At 31.8% G+C, this 26,315-nt stretch overlaps 1 protein-coding gene across 1 annotated transcript in view; it reads left to right on the top strand.

The window, feature by feature from the left end:
* The first annotated feature begins 7,618 nt into the window (after positions 1-7,618).
* LOC129222932 (uncharacterized) overlaps positions 7,619-26,315 on the top strand; it is a 57,251-nt gene continuing 38,554 nt past the window's right edge. Inside the window, exon 1 of the mRNA XM_054857493.1 lies at positions 7,619-7,718. Within this exon, the coding sequence (XP_054713468.1) occupies positions 7,619-7,718 (100 nt within the window). The remainder of the gene's footprint in view (positions 7,719-26,315) is intronic.

A 26,315-nucleotide genomic window follows, 5' to 3' on the forward strand; every position in this document is an offset into this window, starting at 1 on the left:
TTTCTTATTGTTGCATTAATAAAGCTGTTTTTATTCAAAAAAAAATCAACACCTCTTGGAGCGATTGGCGTCAAAATTGAACCAAAGCCTGTTTACATATGGATTCACATATATTCCAAATTTCAACCACAACGTAGCATTACTTCTTGAGATAGGGCACTCACAATGGAAAAAAAGAACGGGCGATTGCACTACCCCCCTTTTTAGCTGTTGACACCAAAATAAAATCAGCTCTTATACCCACTAAGGACTACTTGCCGATAAATTTTTCTTTCATTCTGTTCATTATTTCTTGAGATACAGCAGTCACAATTGACGACAAAAAACGTTCTATAGCTCAACCCCCGTTTGAGTTATTGACACCAAAATTGAATCAGCACCTGTTCCTGTTAATGGCAACATATGGACCAAATTTTGTTTGATTCCGCCAGTTACTTCCTGAGGAATAGCAAGCACGCGTAACTCAAAAAACGTCCCATTACTCTACCCCCCTTGGAGGAATTCGCGCCAAAAATCAATGGGCACAAGTTCACATAGGGGCACATATGTGTACCAAATTTCGTTCGATTTCATGCGGTAGTTTTTGCTGTAGAGCGGCCACAAAAAACTGGTCACACACAGACGTGACACACACACACACATACATACACACACACATACATACACACACACATACATACATACACACACACACAGACAGACAGACATTTTCCAAAAATAGTCGAAATGGACTCAGCACACCTCAAAACGTTCGAATCCGTCAAAATTCGAAATTCGAAAATTTGCACGAATCCAATACTTTCTTCTATGTATTAGATATAGAAGAAAGTAAAAAAGGTCGTCTTTGTGATTTGGTTATGGTTAAGGGCGGTGCATAACTGATTTTACACTTGTCAAAATTTTCGACACTCTCCTCTCCCCCCCTTTTTCACAAATTTCGCACTTCACCATACCCCATCTTCCTTTAGTCACATGTCACGCTGTTTTTCATAACGATCCTATTTTAAAAAGGCTTGTGGTCACATTCGCCCCATTGTATGTTCCTCCTGTCATTTCTTTCCTCTCCCTTGTCACAAACTGTTACTATTTCGTGAACCCTACCTCAAAGCGAGACTTCATTCGTGGATTGCCCCTATTTTGTGGTAACCGTAAGCGAATATACATTTCACTACTCTTTGTTTTCGTATACAAAGAAAAAAACATTTCTCGCGCTGCAATTGGTACCAAAAAATTGACGCCAATAGATGAAGAGCTCCAATTTCCCAATTATCGAAATCTTGCCGAATGAAATGATGCTGCAAAAATCAAATTATACGTAAAACTCTTAGATGAACAATATTTCTTTTCAAAAGTTTAATATCATTGAGTAAGTTGCCTTGACCTCTGTCATTAGAAATATAAAATTTCAAACAGAAAAGTGAACGAATCATACTTGCTAAATTAAAAATTGTCCATTCAAAAACACTGGACGTCGCAATAATAGTGCAATTTTATTTAAAAAATCGTGTTAGTGATTTGTTTACGGTTTAGGAGATAACTGACTAATTGCATTTTTTAAAATTTTTGATCCCACTCCCCTTTGTCACAAAGTTTCACACTTCACTATACCCCCTCTTCCCATTACCACATATCACACTGTTTTCATAAACGATCTTATCAAAAACAAAAAAGGCTTGATGTCCCTCTTGTCATTTATTCTTCCCCTTTGTCACGGGGGGGGGGATGCAATTAGACATTTCTCTACTCTTTTTTTTTTACGAATGCAAAATAAATATATTTCTCACCGTGACATTGGTGCCAACACTGGATAAAGTTCGCCAATTTCACAATTTTGGAAGTCTTCCTGAATAAAATGACACCGCGAAACTCCTTTAATACGTAAAACTTCTGTACAAACAATATTCTTTGTAAAAGTAGGCATGACCGTTGCCGTAAGAAATATAAAATTTTCAATAGTCAAATGAACGAATTCTACTCGCGGCCACATATAATTGTCCATGCAAAAGCACTGGAAGTTGTAATTATACGCCAACTTTATCAGAAGTTTCACCTCGAGATCTGTTTGTAGTGACAGCAACTGCAGTTATTATTGGGATTGTGTGTGTGTGTGTGTGTGTGTGTGTGTGTGTGTGTGTCCCCCAGAAAGTGATTTTATTGAAACTGAGAATCCTCCCTCACTCCGTAAAATGATTTATTTAAATATTAAAATCGCGAACACATAATCAAAATGAAAATATTTTAATTGCCTGTAGTTACTCAAAAAGCCTCAATAATAAAAACAAATGCAATAATTTAATTTCTTTATGCTCAAGCGAGAATTGGCAACACCACAATATTATCCAGCAATTTCTTCACGCTAACTACGTCGCGTGAAAAAAGCAAATAAAAATGAATTTTCACCAACTTTTAATTGCTTCTAGCGCTTTTTCTAGCGCTTCTACCGAATTGGCGTTTTCGCTCGGTAAAACCGGGTTGAACGTGTTTTAAAGTATTTTGCACGAGCTTTCCAACCATACCAAGCTCGAAGCATTAAAATGCATTTTTCGTCTAGAAAAAGCGGTTTAAAAAATGAATTAAAACTTAATGTTTCACGCTTCCAACAATGAATTTCAACAATGGAAAAGAGATAAAATTAAAATTTTTGAGTTTCGCTAACTAAAAAACGCTTATAACTTCTTTTCTTGATGACACTAAAACTCGGCAATAGCTACTAAACAAAAAAAGAATGAAGGAAATCGGTTCAAAAACAGAGGAGGAATCGGTACCGAAAGGAAACGGCTTGCCTATTAATATATAAAGATCATCACAAAATTTCTATCATTTATAGTACTGCGTGGAACAATACATAAATGACGATTTCAACAGTTCCAAAGATACTTCAAAATGGGATTATTGAATAATGGGATTAACTGTTGCCAACTTTTTTTTCTAAAATGCAAAGATAAAAACTTATAGCATAACTTGTCAAAAGGAGTGCAGCCACTAGGACTTCTAATTTTCTTTTTTTTTTAATGTCAAATATGCTAAAGAAAATTGAAGTAGTGGAAAGTTATCCCCCACAGCTCAATATTACTCTGAATGACTAGCTAAATGGTGGATATTTTTCATGAAACATCCACCATTTTGTACTATCTAAAAATGTCAATTTTGTAAAATTAGACTCCCAAAAATTTCATTGCTCGGAGAAATTAAATTATTGTAATAATAATAAAAGCGAGCGAAAAATGTTTTTGAGAAGCATATTTTTTTCAATAAAGGCTCACTAGTCAAAAAAAATCCGGAATTCATTTAGGAAACTCCAAAATCAATCACGTCTTCATCTGTAGACTCTGAAAACACTGAAAGCACAAAGGTTAAATTTCCACCAACTCTCCTGAGAACAGATAGCGAAGCCTGAAAAGAATTCGAAGCGTCTAAACTAAAGTAAACCAGTCAATACGAAGCTTCCAAAGCTGGACAACTCCTCTCCCAGATTTGCTGAGTTGAAGCCGTATTTATTGCATTCCTGTATTCTAGCGATTGTCGGATGTTGTTTTCAAAAGAGCAATCGCGTATCAAAGCTTTAAAAGTTCCCCTTTCCCGATAATATGTCTGTGAGCGTTATAAATCGTGTTTGTCTTAGTATGAAGTATCCTAAAGTGTTTTCTAAGTTTTGTTTGTGCCATAAGCTGAAGCAGATGGTCTCAGCAGATTTTGTGCGAATGTATTTATGAAATGTATTCGCTTCTTTTTTTTTTATTGCGTGAAATGTTGCAAAAAGTGTTTATAGCTTATTCCACTATGTTTGTTTTTCTTTATGACGACACATATTTCTAGTAGAGTAGTTTTACCAGTGTATGAGCTAGTTGTTTTTTTTTTAAACTTCGTTTAAATGTTTCAAAAGTATTGGGCTTAGATAAATTGGCAATAATAATTCCCCCCCCCCCCCCTCTCCCATGTAATTCCAAAAAAAGGAAAAGAAAAAGGGAAGGAATATATGAAAGAATAATATTTTAAAGTGAAGAAAAGAAAGAAAATTAGAAAATAATGAAAGTAAAAAAAGAGTAATGCTAGACAATATAAAATTTTTAAAATGTGTGTCGTAAAGACACAAGATAGAAGAGAAATTTTTCTCAAGCTACGCTGTTGCCCTTTTTGCGCCTGACTTAGGCATATCTACAGCAAAATTTTCCTTTTTAAGTTATAAACAACGAGACAACTAAAGAATGCTCGAAATTTACTGTTTAATTGCTGCCAAAAACAATGAAAAACAACGAAAAACAACAGTAATTATAAAGTTAACAAACGTAACGTGAAGAAGAAATGCATAATATTTTAAAGTAAATTAGAAAGTTTTTTATTTAATTTAATTCTTTATTTTATTTTTCAATGTAATTGGTCACTATTATGGAAATTTATAGAATAGATCACAAAATGATCAATACCTTCAAAAATAAAAAGGCAAGTTTTTTTTTTATAAGTATAAAATTATGTGTGCACGAAGTCGAGTGTATCTGTATTGCTGTATATGTACAGTGGCTCCCAAAAGTCTTCGTACACCTACGACTTTCAACGAAATAGCCCCCTAATCATTGGTTAGAATTAATATTTCGGAATAGGTATTTAATTATAAGATCTATGATCAATTTTTAACAAAACTGCATGAAAAGTTTTCAAAAAATATTAAAACTTAATTTTTTAAAAATCAAAAACCAAAAAGTGCCAGAAATTTTATCTCACAAAAGTCTTCGTACACTTTATAAAATGTCTATATATTATGGAATAATCTAACTTTTGATTAAGTTATTAATTAGTAGAATATCATACAGTATTTATAACACCTTTTAAACGTCTGAGAATAGATTTCATTCTTTTTCTTTCTTTTTTTTTTTTGCGTAATTTCTGAGTAGGTGTTCTACCATACTTCGAGTCTTACTGTTTCTAGCTTTATTTTCGTTTTCAAGCTCTATTTCGTAATCTAGCCTCCAAATATCTCTAAATACGTTACATTAAGTTAAAATCTGGAGATTGAGGGGCTATTTTCTAAACTTTAGGCCAATTTTCGAGGCAATTGACGAAAACGTTGAAAACCGTGTGCTTCTTATCGTTATCTTGATAAAAAACAAAGTTGTTTCCAATAACAAAATTTTTGGCTAAGAGTTCAAAATTTGTTTTTAAAATATTTAAAGGAACAGCATGATTCATTATTCCATCAAAAAATTACAAACTACCAAGTCCTGGTGCTGATATGCACCCTCACACTAAAACACCTTCACCGTCCTGATTAACTGATCCAACTAAGTTTTTAAGATTAAGTTCCTAATTTTTTCTTCTACTTACAGTTATACAACAATTTAACCAAAAATGTTGAATTACTTTTTATCTGTAAGTAAAACATGATTCTAAACTGTTTTTTAGCTTATTTATCATTGATTTTGGGACGAAAAGCGTAAGCTTTCTGTTTTTCGCACGACCAAGAAAATTTCTGCGGGAAGAGGTCCTATTTAATCCAGCTAATCAAAGAACTCGGCGAACAATTTTAGGTGAAAATTAAATGTAAAATGTTTCATTTAACCCTGCAGAAACTATTACAGTACTCAAATGTGTATTTTTCATAAATTTTTTAACTTTAAATCTACAATCACGTTTTGTCAACTTTTCCGGTTGACCTTTTCTTACCTTGTTTTCGGTCCGATTTCTTTCTTTAAAGCATTTTATCAAGCACTTTACTATACAAACAAATAAATTAACTGATTTAGAGATATTTCAAATCAATTTACCACTACTGTGGGAAAGAAATTCAAATTTTAACGGCGTTTGCGGTTTTTTACGAATACCAGCCATTTTATAGTAATAAGCAATATATTATGGAATAAATAAACCAAACATTAAAGCCAAATGACTTATAAGGGTTAACACAATGCAAAAATACTAATAAAACGCCATATGATAATTTTAATCATGAATTTATTTGAAAATTTTTGAGTGTATGATGACTTTTGTGGCGTGTTATTTCTCTGTCTCTTCGTTTTCTGACCCATTTCAAAAAGAAGATCCTTCAATATTTTGAAAAAAACCAATAGGTTATATTTAGAATGACATAGGAATGATGTGAAAAAATATTCGACTTTATATTCGAATTCAGTTTTGAATTATTTTGGTTTTACTAAAAAATTTCAAAGTGTACGAACACTTTTGGGAGCCACTGTATATGCTTATTGCTTATACACATAGAATGTAAAAAAAATCAAATACTGGCCATAATTTTCTATAATTTATAAAATTATCTATCTCGTAAAACTTCCCCTTTCATTTCAAATATCACAAAGAAAATTAGATGAAATTTTAACATGTTGGGAATTTATAATTTTCGAAATTTTTAGGTTGTTCAATCTTTGTTTCGCCCTCCAGTTGATTAAGCGCTGTAACCTCACTTTTTTTTTGATAAATATTGTGTTTTGCTTAAGTTTTATACATTTCTACATATTTTTGCTCTTTTTTTCTCAATCCGGTCACTTTTTATCTTTTTGTTAGCCATGGATATTTCTCCACGGAAAAGGCAGGCCGTTGTGACATTAAGTGAAAATCTGATTGCACAACAAACGAAAAAATGATTTGTGGTTTGCTAAAAACATGGTTTATATATCAAGAATTCAAAGAAAAGTGCAAAACTCTAGTTGACTCTATGCCCAGTAGAGTGAAAATGGTGTTGGACAAAAAGGACAGGCATACTAAGTGGTGATTTTGATTTTATAATTAAATGATGTAAATAAAGATGGTTTGTAAAAGAAATGGCTTGATTACATTAATTCACAAGAGTGTAATATATTACAGCATACAAAAAGGAAGACGTTTTCTATTATTTTTGACTTGTGAATGTCAGAAATTTAAAAAAAAGAAAAATTTTAGAGAAAAAAAATTATGATGGTTTTTATTATTTATGTATTTTTAACGTGCTGATAATTTACAATAATGTTCCTCTGAATGTTAAAGAAAAATAAATTTCAAACTGATTTGGAGCGGCTTGCAAGGAAAAACAATTCTCATGTGCCTTTTACTTTTCATTTAGAATATCGGTAAATTTAATAGAAGAATTATAGGAGAGGACACTTTTAGAGTTCAAATTCTTGAGCTTGCTTATTTCGTGATGATTGATTTATTTAATGATCCAACTTAATGAATTTTTTAAATGTGCCGAAAATCATACTACATTGCTGCTTATCATTTGCTAATATCGACACAATAATCGATTAAGGAATGGGTAAAAAATACTCGCGGTAACTATCTAAATCATCCGGCCCTGGCAAAAAACCTCGAAATTTCAAAGGCTAAAGTTAATCTTAGCATTTGGCGTCCTCGCCCGAAAACCTTGCGTTTTAAATGAACGATCATTACAATATGAAATTTCCCGTCGATCCCTAGTCTTGGTCACATGACTTATCTTAACCAATGAGACCGCTCGAGCTCTCCAGCGAGCGAAATGCACTAGGCAGCGATGGAATTCTCCCTATAGCTTACCACTAGAGGTTCCTGACAGTAGTGTTTCTCGTAGCTCTAGATATCAAACCTGTCCGGTACATCCTACATAGCAGGAGAGTGAGGATCATTTTTAGATCGGAGAGTAATTGATTAGGGGAACATGGCTGGTAGTATTTTAATGGCGTTTATCACTTTTGCATATGCACCTGGAATGTTTCTTGGAATGTTGGCTTCGACTGAATCTGCATCTGTCGTTCAAGGTGAGAAACGTGCAATATTTTGCTTTGTTAGTTGCCATGTTTGTAGCTAACTGACATCAAATGTCATGACATGTTTCGGAAATTCAACGATTGGAGAAATTTTTAATTATTTTAAAACAAAAATTATTTTTAACTCTACAATTTCCTTCTCATTAAATAAAATATAGGTTTTTATAAAATATACAAAAAATGATCCAACCGTGTTTATTCGAACATCATATTTTGACAGTTGGAGTAATAATTATTTTTAAGCTTAGAAATGGTGTAATCATGCGATTCAAAGACGCATTCACATTACGTTTTTTGATATTCATTTATTCTATTTTACAAAACAAAAATGAATTAAACTAAAATAATCTATAAAAATTTTAACGGAACATTGAAAAAACATTGGTCATCCAAAAAAATTCGTTAATTATGTTTATATACAGAATAATTTTAGAATTAACAGATAATTTATGCTAGCAAGGAAAGCCCCATTAGTTCTGCTGTCTCAAATGATATTTAATTGCCCCCCCCCTTTCAAAAAGAATGAAACAATTTAGGCACTCCCGTACAACGCGGTAATTAGAGTTGTAAAAAGAAAAGGAAATCGGCAGTTAATAGCAGAAAAAGGACAAGGTACTTTATGCTTAAAACAATGTAACAGTAAATGAAGAGCTATTACATTGCTTTAGTCTCTATTTCTACATTTATTATTGTAACAGAAAAATAAGATGGTTCATTTCAAGTGAAATCAAATTTGAACATTCGTCATCAGAGAAGATATTTAAAAGAGACAGTTTTTAAATTAATAATTACTAGACACCGTGTGTTTACAGATCTGCAAAAACGTTTACGTTAATATGCATTATTTTGCATAAATGTTTAAGTTTGTACATTGATAACAACCCTGGTGGGTTTTTGTAAACATACAACTTTCGTTTCATAGGCGTTTTAAAATGGTTGCCAGCGTTGTATATTCGTTAAGCTACATATTTTGACGTTTTTGCAACGTTTTTAAAACTGATATGTGCTACCAAGGAAAGTTTTATAAAACTTTCCTATTAATTTCATATAAACTAAAATATAATGTTTAGCATGATTGTTTGAAATATAACTGTTAAATGCGATTGTGATTGGACTATCCGCAATTATTTTTATCATACATTACCTCTTCCTCCATGGAGCTTCATAAAATTTACAATTAAAATTCAATGCTTTAAGCCTTAAATTATTGTTCAGTAGCAATAATATTGTTATATGTGACTTTTTAGTATCAAAATCAGAACAATCCACCTTTTAAAGTTCTGTAAGATTGACAGAAAAAAATCACAAATTGAGCTGTTTTTCAAGAAAAACCGGTTTTTGACAGCAGTTTTTTTATTTTTTTAGAGAGAATGGAGATCTTTCATTAATTTATCTCCCCACATGAAACTAAAAACTTCAATATAATTCAAAATGTGCCCCTCTTTTTCATAGTCTATTTTAACCAAAATTTCATTTTTGAGTTGTTACTGTTATTATTATTATTATTATTATTATTATTATTATTATTATTATTATTATTATTATTGTTATTATTATTACTATTATTATTATTATCATTATTATTATTATTATTATTATTATTATTATTATTACTATTATTATTATTATTATTATTGCATTTTATTTTTTTGTGATTACTATGTTTCATAACGTCTTATTTTTTTAATTTATTCATTTATTAATTATTATTTTCAGTAGAAGTTGAAGAATTTTAAGTAATCAAAAATTTAAAAAAAAAAATAAAAATAATAAACAAAGCAAAAAATAAATCATAATAAACGTGTTCCAAAACACGACGCAAGTTACAGTACTTTACTTACCTTTTGCCGTCAGTATTTTACGATGACGATTAATTACTTTTAACTAACAAAATTAATTTTAAATGTTTTGAACAGAAGTAGTGATTTAATAAAGAAACTTTAAAATAAAGTTTTTGATTGGGGGTGTCTAAAATAATTTTAAAAGAAAGAGAGTCTTAACAAATAAATTAATGTATAAAACTTTACTCACAGAATGCTATTTGAACCTGTCTAATGCGGATATTAATTTTAGTAGCAGAAGAAAAATTTCATGATAACATGTTTTCAAATATTTGAATGAACAAACTCATTAAAGTTTTCAAAAACATAGTGTTTTTGAAAACACTTTGGTTATGTTTTCAAAAACATAGTGTTTTTGAAAACATAACCAAACAATAAAATTAAAAAAATAACAATAATTTAAATTATTTATTTATTTCTTATTACCTTTATATTGAGAATGAAGAAATGTCAGAAAATCTAACAAGATACAATCTTAATTTCTAGCAGTAGATAGCAAAATATATACCAGAATTTATTTTCCTTTGACACACTTTTACTACAGTGGAAAGCAAACATACCACACATTTGCAGTCTATTGCTATTCAAATCACACTTCTATTCAATCACCTTTATTTTCCTACAGTTTATAACATTAAATAAAATACTTTGTATGCTGAGTTGCAATTTATCGCACTTACAACTTCTAAAGGAATGCTTGATGATCCTTTTTTTTTTTTTTTTGCAGCAATTTCTTTCATATGCATTCATTAAATGATGCATCAAATTTCTCTTACGTTTTATACAACGCACTTGAAACTTTCAAAGCTAAAGCAACCATCGTTTTAATGTATTGTTTTTCTTTTTACTTATGGTATACCACATACTTTATTGCATAATTCATGCAGAACATAAATTTGTCATCGATAAAACTTAGTGTGTTAGTTTGCGTATGAGTAGGGATGCAATACCGGTATACCGGTATACCGAATACCGGAATTTCGAGCAATTTTGCAATTTTGTAATACCGGTATTTGCTGAGGAAAATACCGATATTTTCGGTATTTGCTGAAAATAATAAATAGTTTAAATTCAAAAATTTTCAATTTTACTTATTAAATATAAACTTACACTTTAAATTTACATTTATTTTCCCATGATACAGTACCAAAATCAATCGATTGATGTTAAAATTTAGCTTCAAAAGCATGAACTAATAAAATATCATTAAACAAAAGTGTTTTGTGCACCATGTATTTATTTTTTCATTTTCCTGATCTCTTATTTTCCCTTTTTGGAAAGTTAATTTCGAGGGTAATTTTGAATGCCCCCCCCCCCTTTTGTCCGATGAACAATTTATTTAAACCACCAACTGCAGGAATGCTTTATGATTTTTTTTCTTAAGTATTTGCCTCAACTGTACTAAATTTAGACAAAAAACTGTTCCTTGTTAGCATTACAAATGGCAATTTGTTGGCATCAGTATTGGCTTGTTGTGCCGTCTCGCTATTTGGCTTCATACTAGGCAAGATAATATTTAGAAATTATATATGGCCTTGAAATTTTGCATAGAGGAAAAGCATAAATATGTTCCACGAATTCAAAGATATTTCCAGATATTTGCATAACTATAATTGCAAAGAATTTTGAAAAGAAAACTAAAGCGAATAAGAGAAACCAACAAGATGAAATATAGTCAAGATAATCGTAAATTTCAAACCAAAAGCTAATAAAAAGTAAACACAAAGCCCTCCTGTTCAAGAGAAAATGATGTTAATATTGGAAAAGTACCGTCTCTCAGGAAAGAAATTTCAACTAGATTTAAATTTAAATAATAATAGAAATACACACAATACGAAAGAAACACACACACACACACACACACACACACACACACACAAAAGCGTTTATCCATAAATGACATGGAATACCGATTCTTTTTGAAAACAAAATACTTTTAGGCAATGAAATTAGAGGAGGCGTATCACGCATTGTTAAGAGTACCACCGACCTGCGTGAATTCAGAAAGAGTAGTTTCAACTGTAGGAAAGTTGAGCACTAAAATGAGTTCCAGTCTTAGAGACAATTCAATATATGCATTATGTTTATTACTGTTAGGTATCCTTCATTTTATATTTCTTCACAATACGTTTTCATAATAATACATTTTTTGTACAAAATTATGAAATGTGGCAACTAAACTATGTTTTCAAGCAATTTTTAAGAAATTTCAAATACCGGTATTAATACCGGTATTCCGGGTATTAAGTGTTAAAAATACCGAATACCGGTATTGAATTTTTGGTCCGGTATTACAGCCCCTACTTATGAATACAAGTTCTTTAAGAGTTCAACATAAAGCATTAATCATTTCATGTATTTTGTGTAGAGAGTCTTTTTTTCTCAAAAAATGTAGCAATGATTTTTTTTTTTTTTGTACATTAACATTTTATATGTAACTACGATTTATTGTGCGAACTATTTTCTGATAGAAGGTCTTTTACGTCTAACAATGCAATTTTAAATGTGTAAGAACATTATGACATGCATAGTTTTTTTTTTTTTTTTGTACCAGCTCAGAATACCCCGTATACGTGACATAATGCATACGTTACATTTATTGCGCCACATATTCGCGATTTAGCGAGGTGTAATTGACGCATCAACACAAGTATTTTAAAAAATGAAACTCTTTTATCAGACTACAAATTGCGAAATAACAAATTAATTATTGCTTTAGTCATTTTCTAAGTTTTATGCATTTTGTGTGGAATTGTTTTTAAATGCATAAAATTTCGGAGAAAAACGATTAATATCATCATCAAAACAATGCAACAATGTTTTTAGATGGAAAAATGATGCATGAAACAATTCAAAAGCATTTTTTTATATTTTGTCCATTTAATTTGTCATTCACTTCAGGTAAAATTATCAAAGCTGACATTATAATTTCGGCACGTTGCTTCCAGTGCCCAACTAATGAACTGAAGAAAAATCCCTGATTAGATGTTCAGGCTCACAGGGCCTGAACTTCTAACCAAGAGCCCTCTTAAAAAACGCTGCCATCTCGACTTTCGGTTGGTTTATTATAATTTTTATTGATTTATTTACTTTTTAAAACTTTTGATCAAAATGTGAAAGTGAGAAAAATCCTGCGGTGGGCAGGTAAACGGGAGTACCTGCAGCAATTAGTCTTCGAGGTAACTGAAGAAAAGTCTTTCGGATTCAACACTAACAATAGAGATATAATGGAGTTAGACGTTTTTTTCAGCGGAAACCAAATAAGCAAGCTTGTAAATAAACGCAACGCCCAATAGACGAAAAAAGGAACGAAAAATGAAAAATTTACTACCAGTTACCTTCCACAGCAATATTTGGATAAACATATAGCAATCTTTATGAGCTTTTATTAAAAACTAGAAAAGTCCCGTCAAGATATGACGGGGAAAATTGCTTCCACATTTGATCGAAGCCATTGCCTATTTGGTGATATTTTGATAGTTAAAATTCTAACCATAACCCCAGTGGATTAACCTTAAACTCCAGTAGATAGCGTTCATTGTTGACCACTTTTTTGTTTGTTCATTCTCCTGAAATGACACAGTCTTACCAGTAAAACAGTTAAGTTACTGGATCCAGTTCAACCTCGTCAAAATAAAGCATTTCCCTGCGTGTCAAACCTTACCAAAAAATATTATCAAATTATCATGACTTGCAGGGAATTTCATTGTTGGCGACGTCAGGAGCGTTACTCGATCATTTGCTATTATATCTATATGAGTATTAGAGGTAGAAATATTTTAGTAATTTTGATCGTAATGATTTTTGAGTCCTTCAGATTTATTGATTAAGACGCCGGCCCTTTAGCTCCGAACGATGGTCGGATCCTAATTACTTCTATAGGTGCTATTAAAAGAGCTATAGCGAAATGTCCCTCTCCACCCCTTACATTTTAGGTGTAAACCACTTAAACCTTAATTTTGCACTACTCCGCTTCAAATTTCATGAAACGATCGAATTGAATAAGTGACAATCGCTTCAATATACTAATTTCCTTTGAATACGCTTGAGATTTAAATACCCTGAACATCTTATGCACTTTTTCTTTCATGATTCTTCATGTCTGAAATAAAACTTTTAATAGAAAGTCTTAGAAGATAGTTTTTTTACTTTGATTTTTTTCCACAGAAAATTAGATCTCTCTTTTACGTGATTACTATGCTTCATCCTTTTTCTCAATTTTAAATCTCGCGTAGAATTTCCAAACGAAATAAGTGTTCAATAAGTGTTTTAGTGCAATCATTTCCTTTGCTGTTTAATCTACTAAGGCCTGCCTCATATTTTTCTTTTTTTATTTCGCTTTGTAGCAATCAAAAATTTTCGAGGAAACGCTGCGGACAGTTTTTTCTATGGAAAAAAAATGATTTATTCAGATTAACCATATTGAGATAGAAATTTAGAATTGAATTTCTCGATCAAGTATCGCGGAGGGAAATTCATCAATTTTTTGTCAAAGAAATGAAAAATAAAATTAGAAAATAAATTGAAATTTGTTTTAAAATGAAGCAAACGAACAAAATTAAAGGCTTTCTGTTCTGATGTTGATATAGATTCTGGAATTTAAATGAACAGCTCGTGCATTTGCTTCGACACATTTTTTTTTTAATTAACAAAAATACCCAATGTTGTTGAGTATTTTTGCTACCCCCTGCGAAAGTACAGACGTTCAAACAGAAAGTTAAATTTATTTTGTACTTAATTAAAGACACTCAAATTTCGTTTGAAATATTGTTTCAACGCAGCACATAACGTAAAAGCAATAGTAAATGCGTTCTCACTGCAGTAACATAATCATCGCAGCAAAACCCTATTTACAGAAAACTAGATCTGCAAAGGCTTACTACGAGACTTATGAATATGTTAATGTTCAAATTCTTACATTTAAAAGAGGTGTTAAGCTAAATTATAACAAGCATATATGTTTAATGATATTAATTAAACCTTATTCATACATGTAACTGCGCGATGGAGTTTTATAAACAATAGTCTATTTTACGAACCCGCAAACTAGAAGTAATTGAATTTTTTTTCAATCTTCATAAAAATATTTGTTTTAGTATTTAATCTTACACTTGATGAAATGAGACTTGCTGATTCATTGAGAAAAGTTACCAGATTAAAAATTTGCCTAGTGAAATAAAGTAGAAAATATTATGGAGAAAAAACCTTTTTCTGTGAGTAAAGAAATTATTAAAAGTTGGTTCTGTAATTGTGGTACGGTAATTCACAGCGTTCTATCGCAAAAAAATGTTTCTAGTAAATTTTATTAGCTTTTTGCATTTTATGGCATAATGACAGAGTTTAGTAAAGGCATAAAATAAAAGCTAAAGAACGTATTTCTTGGAAATATTAGGCTTTTCTATATGAATTTTAAGAAAAAATTTTATTTCCTAAGAAATAATGCAGCATATACAGAGAAGAAAAAAAAAGAAAAAAAGGAAATGGTAACTGCTCTCTTTAATATGTTTGTTGAATTCGGTTAATAGTCTTTTAGTATAAAATATTTTTTGTTCAGTATTTCGCGAGTGTTTTTATTTTCACGAATAGTATATTAATTTTCAGTTTTCGCTCGTTTCCAAAAGGCGTAAATTGTATAAAATAGCGTAAACAAGTTTCATGTAGAAACTATAATGAATTCAGCAGAGTGTAACCAGTTTAAAAGTCCTATTTCAGTCGTTCATTTGCACGATATAGAATTTTTTTCACTACTTGTAGAACAATGTGTACACACTAAAATAACAGTTTTTAAAATCCTTCATTTTATTCCTTTCATTATCCTTTTATTTAACTTTATTTATTCAGCTTTTAATTTTACTTTATAATGTTTGAACTTCATTGGGCATGCATATTCATTCCAAAACTTAAAATCTGAGCATAAACCTTTCATCTTTTCATCACTTTTTATTTGATTCACTAGTGGTATCCGCACGGCTGTGCCCGTAGTTGAACATTAAAAGGTCATTGGGTTCGCCTGTATATTTACAAATAATGGATGAGGAATTTCTCGCCGATTGGCTATGTTCATTCGCTCTCCCGTTCCACATCATGCTAATTTCGTAATTTATTCGTCCATCTTATGATACTTTTGCTCCGGAAAATGTTCTTAAAATTGAAATAGAAAAAGAACAAAATAGAATTTTCAAAAATCGCTTCGAGGTGCACACCCCCATGCTACAAACTAACCTCGTGCCAAATTTCATAAAAATCGGCCGAACGGTGTAAACCCTATGCGCGTCACAAACATCCAGACATCCAGACAGAGAGACTTTGAGCTTTATTATTAGTAAAAATTACTATTACTTATATAGTATTGCTAAAAATAAAAGCGAACTGCAATTAATAAACTGTGAAGACAGTTTCTACTTCTCCAATTACTGTAGATAAACTGTAGAAATAACTTCTACCTTTCATATAAAATGACAAAATCGACTTTAGAATGGCATTTGCATTTCTGCATGGGAAAATGGAGCACATTCGACTTTCCCAGTGCATATGCATATTATTATTCAAATCATTCCTTTGCTGTCACGCCTGATCTCCTCATTTATAGTACTATTTCGTGCGTGGAGTGGGAAAATATTGTTTTGAAAAGACTGAAAAGAAATCATGATCATTTCCTCATGCTAATTTCTTTTAAATATATAAAAGTGTGCAAAATCCGTATATGACATAATTTACAATAAAACCATTTTACACTGTAAAAAATTTGTGTAAGGTTACCAGTATTAATGGGTGTAACGTTACACGAATTCTAGAGTGTGTAGTATCATTGTTTTAAAAACTCTGATTGTGGGAAGAACCTTGCTTTTTTATGGTTTGTGTCAAGTCCCTCCTGCAGTCAGTAGAATTCAAAGTACATGCATAAAGATCAGCATAAGGGTTGAGCTTGTAAACTCTTAGTAGCGAAACGAATACCGGACGTTGTAGCCGAGCGGTAAAAACTCTTGCTTTGTGACCTGCAATGTGAGAATCGCGTTTTGGGTTCGGACACCACTCAGGTGTCCAGGGTGTTATTTCCTCTCTTAGTGCAATAAAAATATTTTGTTTGTGTATTAAAATAAATAAATTGTTGGTATATATTGGTTGGTGAAAAAGCATGAACTTGATAAATATTGAATAAACGAATGATTGAAAGCAAAAGCTGTAAAGAAGACAAAAAACAACTAGCATGATTTTTTTTTTATACTGCTATAACGAAACTTCAAGGATTCCTACCTAATAATTTATTTTTGTAATTTCAATTAAAAAGGGATAGAACGAAATTATTTCTTGATTATTTAACATATCTGCATAATTTAAACCATCGAACAGTTAACTTGAAGAATAAGTGTACTTACAATTAAAAATGAGTACCCGTTCAAGAAAGTCAGATGAAAGCTTAGTTTTTTGTAATGTGTAACCTTTCAAGCAGTTTCTCTGTAGGCATACAGAAAATTCTGGTGTAACCTTGCGCAGAAATGAGTGAGACTTTACGCTATGGTTATGTTACCACGGTGCAACCTTCCAAAAGCGATGTGTAACTTTACACCAGTTATATCAGTTAAGTTACTTCAGAGCAGTGGAGGTAGCTAAGCTGCCACCTATTTTGATGGAGTAATGTTACACAAAAAAATTTTCCGTGCTGAGACAACTAGCAGCAAAGGGGTGTAAGTAACAGAAATGAAAATTTTGAGAGCGCAGATGATAAGAGAAGCAGCAATCCCGTTTGGGATAAAATATGTTTAGGTACCTTAACAGGTGCTTCTAGCGATTGTGATTTGGAAAGACTACTAAATGAAAGATGCATATACAGTACAACCTCGTTTATCCGGACTAGATGGGCCAAAGGCAGTCCGGATGATCGAAAAGCCGGATAATCCGGGTACATGGGTGCGAATCATAACAAATCCTTAAATAAGCACACTTACAGTTCATCGCGACAAAAAAGTATATTTTGCAGCAATATACATAGTTCTTTAAAATGTTTTTTAAACTATTTTAACAAAGCAATTTTTCACATAATTTCTTAACAGAGATTTGGTCCACTTTCTTCTGGTTTAAACACAAGTGTCGTTTTTATTAAACATGTTCATCCAAACGTTTTATCATTCTAGTTCAGCTGCAGAGGTGCTAGTTAGATTAGCACAGTTTGTTGAACAATCCATGCAGGACCGTACATTTAATCAAAATAAAAAATGAATGATCGGTGTGCTTATATTGCTTTTTTGCTATCGCAATATAAAATTGTCAATTTTATTTATTTATTTATTTATTTTTTTTTTTGAAGCTACATATTTGATCAGGATAATCCGGAGATCCGAATACACGAGGACCTAGAAGAGAAGTTCGGAGATCCGAATAAACAAGATTCTTCTGTAATTCGAACTTTACTTTCGTTTTAGTTAAAATCTTTCTCTTGACACTTAATCCCTTCGCTTCTCGCTGAATTATTTCATTTTCAGCTTTTCCAATTTTCTTTTCTTGATCATTAACGTTGTGCAGTAACAAACCTTCATAAGTTTTAAAAAATGACAAATTAACGATAAACTTAAAACTTAAAACCTTGGCAAGAATTTCATATTCATGTTAAGAAATAAGAAGTTAGCCTGGATATTTTTCTCGCTTTCTTTAACACCGAAATCTACTTTAATCATTTTTAGTATCAGCACGTAAGTCTTAACGTTAACTTGGATTTTTCGTACGTTAACATAAAAGTACGTTTTTTTTTTTTTAATAAAAAAGCATAAAGTTAATGCCCTTACCTCGGAAACTTCTTACCAGAAATTTAAAACGCAGTCATTTTCCTGTTTATCTTTCCTTTTTGAGTTTTTTATAACTCGTCGAAGCTTTTCTTTTCTTTTCACTCCATGTTACAGCATGTTTTCAGAAGTTTAAATGAATGCATATACCCAGAGCTGGCAACTGCTACAAAAAATCGTAGTTTCTGCGAATTACAGCTTTAAAATACGATGCTACGAAAGCGGATCCAAAAATTACAATTTTCTGTTTTTTTAATTTATAATCCCCAGAACGCAGAAAAAAAAATCATAAACTGCTTGAAAAATAGGCAGGTAAGTTCAGAAAATCAAATTTCTATAGCTTGACCACAAAAAGAAGGCGGATGACCTTGAAGCAAAAACATGATTTGTATCATTTGCAATAGGTTGTTTGTTATTATTTTGGAATAGATAAGACCATGCAAGACAATGTCTCTTACTATTCGGTGCTTTCTGGCAGATTCTACCTGTTACAAATGATACAAATGATGTTTCGCTTCACGGTCATCCGCCTTCTTTTATTGGTCAAGCTTTACACGTGTGCTGCCGGTTTAGTTTTCATGCTGTTTATGGATTCTTCGGCAAAAAAAAAAAAAAAAAAAGCGAAAAAACTGCCAAAAATATCGTGAAGAGTATAAAAGCACTTGGCCATTCCTTATTTCATCTTTAAAGAAGCGTTATGCAAGATGTACTATTTGCAATAGCGATTTTTCAGTTGAACATGGTGGTCGTGATGATTGCCGCAAGCATGTTACTTCAAAAAGACATGCCGACCGGGTAAAAGGTACAGCTAATACTCAAGAATTTATCAACTTAGAATATTCAGCATAAAGTCTTTTATTCCGTATTAATAATCCCTGTATCATATTTTAAATTCATTAAGTATCATTATTTTGTTCTTTATACTGTTGAAAATTCATCACTGTTTGATTCTGAAGCAGCGGCCACGCCGCAAAATGCAGCTACGATTTTGAATTTTCAAAAGTTGGCAGATCTGCGTATACCCTTTCAGTTATGTATTGCAGTAGTTATTTTACTTATTTCTAGTAATGCCATATTTAAAAAAAAATGGTGGCCCGTTGCACCAAAATATGGTACCAAAAATGGTTACCAAAGATGATGATAAATATTACTATAGTATTTTATTGTTTTGGTACCAATGTTACACCAAATATGTGGTAAAATTATGTACCATCTTTTGCAACGAGCAATTAGCGCCATTTTTCGTGTAGTATCACACAAAATTTTGTATACTAAAAACGCAACCGTCGAATCCTTTTATTTATTTTTTATTAGAGAAATAATGACAACAGTAGTCAAAATGTGAACTATTCTTACTCCTGCAAAAACCTACAGTGAAAGCGTTAAAATCATCAGATACGTTCACTGTAAGGTTGTAATGCGAGTACTTCTATACATATAATAAAATAAGATGTTTGTGTGTGTGTGTGTGTGTGTGTGTGGCGCGCATTCCCAGGAAAACGGTAAGGCCTAGAAAGATGAAATTTGGTATACAGGTGCAGTTTTTGCTGAAGTTGTGCACCTCGGGCTTCGATTTTTGATATTTTTAATAGAAAAAAAAGTTATTTAATGTTTTATGCGTTTTTTTTTGCACTTTTTAGTACTTTTTACCTCACAGGCCCCGAACTAATCGCACCGCACAAATATTTTTTGTACTATAGTGTAGGAAATTTAATTTTAAATATGATGAATGAAAAAATTTTGAAGATAGAGCAATTTTTGTATTTTTTATAAATTTTTGAAAAAACCTTTATTTCGCATTTTTTTCTGGGTTTAGTTTTTTTCGAAACCCATCCCCCAAGAAGTATTGAGCCCTCAATTCCAAAATTTTAGTTCGTAATAGTAAAAACATTTCGCCCCCTTCAGAAGAAAAAAGTTTTTAAAAATACCAAAAAGTTTTTCTTTTACAATTTTTTAAATGCAGAACACGACGCGACCTGTAAGCATTGCCGGCTGAGTTCCGCACTTTCTCATCACGTGACCTAACTGAAATCGTTTGCTTTTTCCTCACTTTTTTTTTTTTTTTTAACGTTCAGAGATTTCATATCTTTATTTTTCCAACTTTTTTTTTCTGGACTGTTTGCTATATTTATTTTTGGTCAAATATTTTTGCGCATTTTAATTCAATAAAAGCGGTGATTTTTTTTTATCTTTTGCAAGCGCTGCTTTTTGCACACTACAGGGAACATAGAGCCTTTTTTTTGCGTGTAATTTTAAGTAAATAAATAAAGCCTGCGGTTTTTTGCATGATTTTTGTAGGGATTGGTGGTTATGTTTGATAGATAGAGAGATGATATTAAGTGGGCAAAAAAAGTTTTTTTTTACATAGAAAGGATTGTTAATTACTATCAGAGGTAGATATGCATGGATCGTATAGATAGATAGTTAGAGAGAACAAAAGGTGGACAAATATAGAGGTGGATACAGTAGATGGACAGTAAGAAATAGAGGAACTTCAACGGGGGATCAATAGTCCCCCCCCCCGCCACACCCACCTCCCCCAACCCACACACAAACACACACCATGACTTTGAAAAAACAATGTTTCACATAAAAGTGGAAATGCTTTTTATTATTTTTCGACAAAATTTGCATGAAGAGTATGATGCCCTTTGTGCCTCCCCGCCCCCCCCCCCCTTAAAAATATGCCAAAGGACATAACGGGAGGTAGATCTAGAAAATACTTTATTCAACCCAAAATTTATTTAAGCAGCCGCCGATCAACCTTGGCGTAAAAAGGCGAATGATAATATTGATGTATAGAGAAAAAGATTGATTAATACCATCGACAATTTTTTTTAAGCAACCGCCGAAAAAGTCAACATTGGCGTAAAAAGGCGAATGATAATATTGATATATAGAGAAAAACATTGATTAATACGTCGCTAAATTGTATAAGCAGCCGCCGAAGGCGGCAACCCTGGCGCATAAGGCGAAATTGCGTAAAAAGGCGGACCAGCTGGTCGCCGAAGGCGGCTAGTTGTAAATAAATATTCCGATATTATTTCATACCATGGTATATATCTGTCATTATAAGAAATATTTGCACATAGCTCATTGCATCATTCAATATCTAAAATTACGGTTTGGAAACTATTTTTGAAGTTAATGATTAGAAATGCTCTGCCTACTTTGTAATGTTCTATACAATACAGAGTGACCGAAGGTGTAAAATGTTCAAGTTTATCACATGTCCTCAAACGATACACACATTAAAGCAATGAAAGATATTGCTTTCTGCTTAATAAAACGATTAAACACCTAACATGACGTTTGCTTTTCTTACTGTGACGATACAACGATTACCCCTTTACACTTTTTAATTTTCTCCCCCCCCCGCTCCCAATTTTTAGCCTACTTTCCCAGTAAAAGTCAGAGAAAAACAAATAAGCATTAAAGAAGGTTTAATGCATCTTAAAAATAAGGCGAAAAACAAAAAAAAAAAAAAAAAAATCAAAAATAAATAAAATAATTGAATAAATATTGAAAAGTAAAAAATTGGAAAGTAAGGTACTGAGATGGGGAGGGGGGATTTCTATCTGTTTGTTTGTCCTGCCCCGCCCCCCAAATTACTTTTGAGTGAATTGTCCGATTCGATTTTTTTTTTTTTTTTTTTTTGTTCGAAAGAGCTTGGCGAGAACACCTCATTCCTACATTGCACTTTTTGATTTGAACAACTTTTCATTCAATTTTGAACAGTTCAAAAAAAAAAAAAAAACATTAGCGCCAACGGGGAAATTCTAGGCAATCCCGATTTAGAGGCAAATTTGCTTCAAAACACTTTGTAGGAAAAAGCTCTTGATGAAGAAGAAGTAAATATTTTTTGATTTGAACAATTTTTCGTTCAATTTTGAACAGTTCAAATCCCTTAATATTAGCCCCTACGGGAAAACTGGAAGTCAATATAGATTCGAGCGGATTTACTTCAAACAAATTTTGTTGGAAATGGCTCTTGACAAACAACTCTTGCCTCCGACACCAAGAGTTTTGGGGCACCTGACTCCGACTCCGACTCCCCAACTTCGACTCTGACTTCGTAGCTTTGGCAAAAATTTATACACGGAGGAAAAATGATTGACTCCGACTCTCGGTAATTCGACTCCGACTCTTTTATCTCAAAATAAGTAAAATAAGTCTGACTCCGATCCCGGAAACATCGGCAGAGTTGCAGACTTTAAGGAAAAATGACCGGTTGCAACTCCGTGTCTTTGAATTTGAAACCTTCGGCTTCCGAATCGGACTCTTTTGTCCCGAAATGAGATTGACTCCAACTCTGACTCAGCAGCCATGATTTTTAGTGAGAAATAAGTATTCCTAATACGATTTGTTTTTATTTCCACTCTAAAGTTTTAATTTATGTATTCAGTTTTTGGTGGATAAATTCGGAGTCCTTTATGTTTCTACATAAAGATATGTGCAGACAAGTTTCTTTTTCTTTGACAATAAAATTATTTCTCTAAATTTTCATCTTATTGTGTTTATGTATTTTTGAAAGTATGTTAATTCATTTAAAAAAATTATTTTTTAGCAACAGGGAAAAACAAACTTTTTTTTTTAAATGATGTATTTATTTTAGTGAGCTTATTAATTTTAATTATTTTTTTTTCCTTTTGAAAGCGGTTGAAGATTTTTTTAAATAGATAAAAGTGTATAAACTGCTTTGTTTAAAAGGTGTTGCTATTTTAATTGTTCGTTAATTTATTTATTTACTAGTAGTACCCGCACGGCTTTGCCCGTAATAGAAAATTAAAAGGTATTTGGTTCGCCTGTATATTTACAAATAATGTATGGTGAATTTTCTCGCCAATTGGCTTGTACCCATGTTACGGTTTCACGTTATGATAATTTCGTAATTTACTCGTCCATCTCATGATATTTTGTTCTTAAAATTGGATTGGAAAAAGAACCACATCGAATTTTTGAAAAATCGCTTCGAGGTGCACACCCCCATGGTACAAACTAACATTGTGCAAAATTTCATGTGCAAAATTTCATTGTGCGTCACAGAGATCCTGGCATACAGAGATCCGGGCAGATAGAGGGACATTCAGCTTTATTATTAGTAAAGATTTTTTTTTACACATCTAATTCTTTAGATGAGTAAAGCATATTTTATTCCTAGAAATCAGCTTAAAACATTTAAAAATTATGTTTTAAATAATTTGCGAATTTACCTATTTTTGGGGAAATTGATCAGATGCAGTGAAATCTGTGTAAGTTGACCACTTGCGGTGCACTACTTTAGTGGTCAACTTACAGAGGTTGAATTATACGATGTAGATCTAATTCTGTGCCTGAAAATAGCGGTTAACTTAGACAGATGGTCAGCTTACAAGGGTGGTCAACTTTACAGGTTTTACTGTACTAGAAAGGTGATATTGGTATAACGGGAAAGTAGGCTCGATTAATTCTCGATGGAAATTCTTGTTTTTATCATAAAAAATTTTTGAACCTGTGAAGTATTCTTGGGCAAACCCCAAGCGTCAATTTATTGATTTTCCGTGATTTTGTGAAGTATGTCAAGGACAAACAAATATGCGTTTTGGACACTCTGTGTTATAAATGGAAGAAATCTTGTAATGTAGTGAAGTGGGACAATCTTAGAACAGGAATTAGTAACTGGAGGGAGCAAGTCCGCATTTGCTTAGGAAATGTGGAGGCAAAGATCTCAAGTCACGTGGTTCAACTTCGACGAATGGGAGACACGTTTTACGTGAAACGAGTGGAAGAAACCTGATCTCTTCCGATACTTTACTTTCAAGAAGATCACGTGATTTGGGATCCTTGTTTGAAGAGTTGAAAGCTCCCTCCACCTTTTATTCCTTCTCAATGGGGACTATTAAAAGTTGAAAATGTAACTCTCAAAGTTATCCTGAATGACTGTAGTATTCTATTTTTCTCTAAAATAAAAACTAACAGTTCTCACAGTTTTAATAGAATTAATAGCGTGGCGTTTCGTATTGGATGCTAAATACCTTTTGCTATATACATTAACTATTCAGAAATTTCGACAGTTATCTGTGCACATTCCCGCATTTTACCGCAAAACCGTTCGATCCCTCCGAAAAGAATACAACTCCAACATTACCGTGTTTAAGGGGTGAAACCACTTCCAAAAATTTTCAAAACCACCCCAATTGTTTTTATCATTCCTTTTTTTTTGAAAAACTTATTATTAATGTTTTATTTTAATGTATTTATTTTTTTTTCAATTTCATTTAAAAAATGAAATTGGTTTTATTGACGAATTGTACAAACTTTGCAGTATTTATTTTTATCGTAGTTTCTGTGAACATCGTTTCTTAGTTTTATTCAAATCTTAAATACCTGACGCTAAGAAATATATCAAAATTCTTTAAATTTAAAATTGCTAAACTCTATATTTTACGCATTTTTGAAGTGTCAAAAAACATAAGTTTAAGAAGTATTACTTCGAATGCGCGTACATGAATACACTCAAGTTTTTTTTTTTTTTCATTTATTAAAAATACATCAAATATTAAACAAGACTATCGTTATATAATATACACATCAATTTTTCCCCTTCATTTAATTGACACGTCACCTTTTATATTTGCTCATATTAATGCTCTTGAAGTAGCATCCCCTTATTAAAAAAAAAAAAAAAAAAACATTGTGACAAAAACCAATAGAGTATACGAAGAAAATTGAATTTTATTTATCACGAGGTTTCACGAGAATTGTGTAGGTAAAGCCCTTACAGCAGGTATTAGTAAATGGAAAGAGCCAGTCCAATCATTGGGTGAAGCAAAAGCTTGGGCAAAGAGCTCAAGTCACGTGACTCAAAAGCGACGAATGGTTGACATGTTTTACGTGAAACTAGCGAAGCAAACCCGATTTCTTCCAATGCTTTTCTTTCAAATCCATCACGAGAATGGGGGCTTTCCTTTACGAATGAAAGTCTTCACTCCCTCCGCATTATCTCTTCTCAATGGTAAAACCCTACCCGAAATAAAAGTCTAGTTACGGTCCTGAACTCCAATATTTTTCGTATTTTTTTCATCACAAAACTTCCTTCAAACTGCTTCATAAAATGAGGTCATTTTCGTGACAGTCAACATCATGTTAATCCTAAAAAAAATTATATATTTTCTAAATGGATACGCATTATTTAGTACATGATCGTTGGGACTCCGTGGAACGTGGGCATTACAAAAAAGATTCCGTAAGGAAACGAAGAATACGAAATGCTACCCTGAACTGAAAAATGAAGATCCTTGAAAAATAAAAGCATCTATGTCTCAAAAGTATAAAATACAGAAATGCGAATTTTCATGATGCGAGACTGAAATATACTTCCATTTCGCGACGAAAATTCTGAAAGAATTCAAAATCTTGAAGGCTATCAAGAAGTTCTGAAAAAAGGGTTCCTCTCTTCATGCATAATAGATTCATACTTTACTCGAAAATATGAATTGTACAGTTTCTTTGTATAACTTCTTTATAACGCATTCCTTGTACACATTATATAGATTTTTTTTAATACTGAAATAAATGTTAAATATCCATTAAAAATAAAATTTTCAGCACTTTAACATTGCAGCTCAAATTTCAAACTTGTTTCTCTCTTTAAAAATGCATGTCTTGCATGCGGGATTTTCGTTTGTTTGAAAAGCGAAATTTTAATGTCTAAAAATATGGGGGAGGAGACATAAATAAACTGTTTTGGAGTATTTTGATCGTGATATATATATATATATATATATATATATATATATATATATATATATATATATATATATATATATATATATATATATATATATATATATATATATATATATATATATATATATATATATATATATATGCATTTTGTTGTTGTGCGTCACATGGATAAAATTGAAACCAAGTCCAAAATTGCAACATACTAAATTCTCGTATCCAATGTAGTATCCCTTTCTCAGCTC

The sequence above is a fragment of the Uloborus diversus genome, chromosome 5, assembly GCF_026930045.1.
Source record: "Uloborus diversus isolate 005 chromosome 5, Udiv.v.3.1, whole genome shotgun sequence".
In the NCBI taxonomy this organism is placed as follows: Eukaryota; Metazoa; Arthropoda; class Arachnida; order Araneae; family Uloboridae; genus Uloborus; species Uloborus diversus.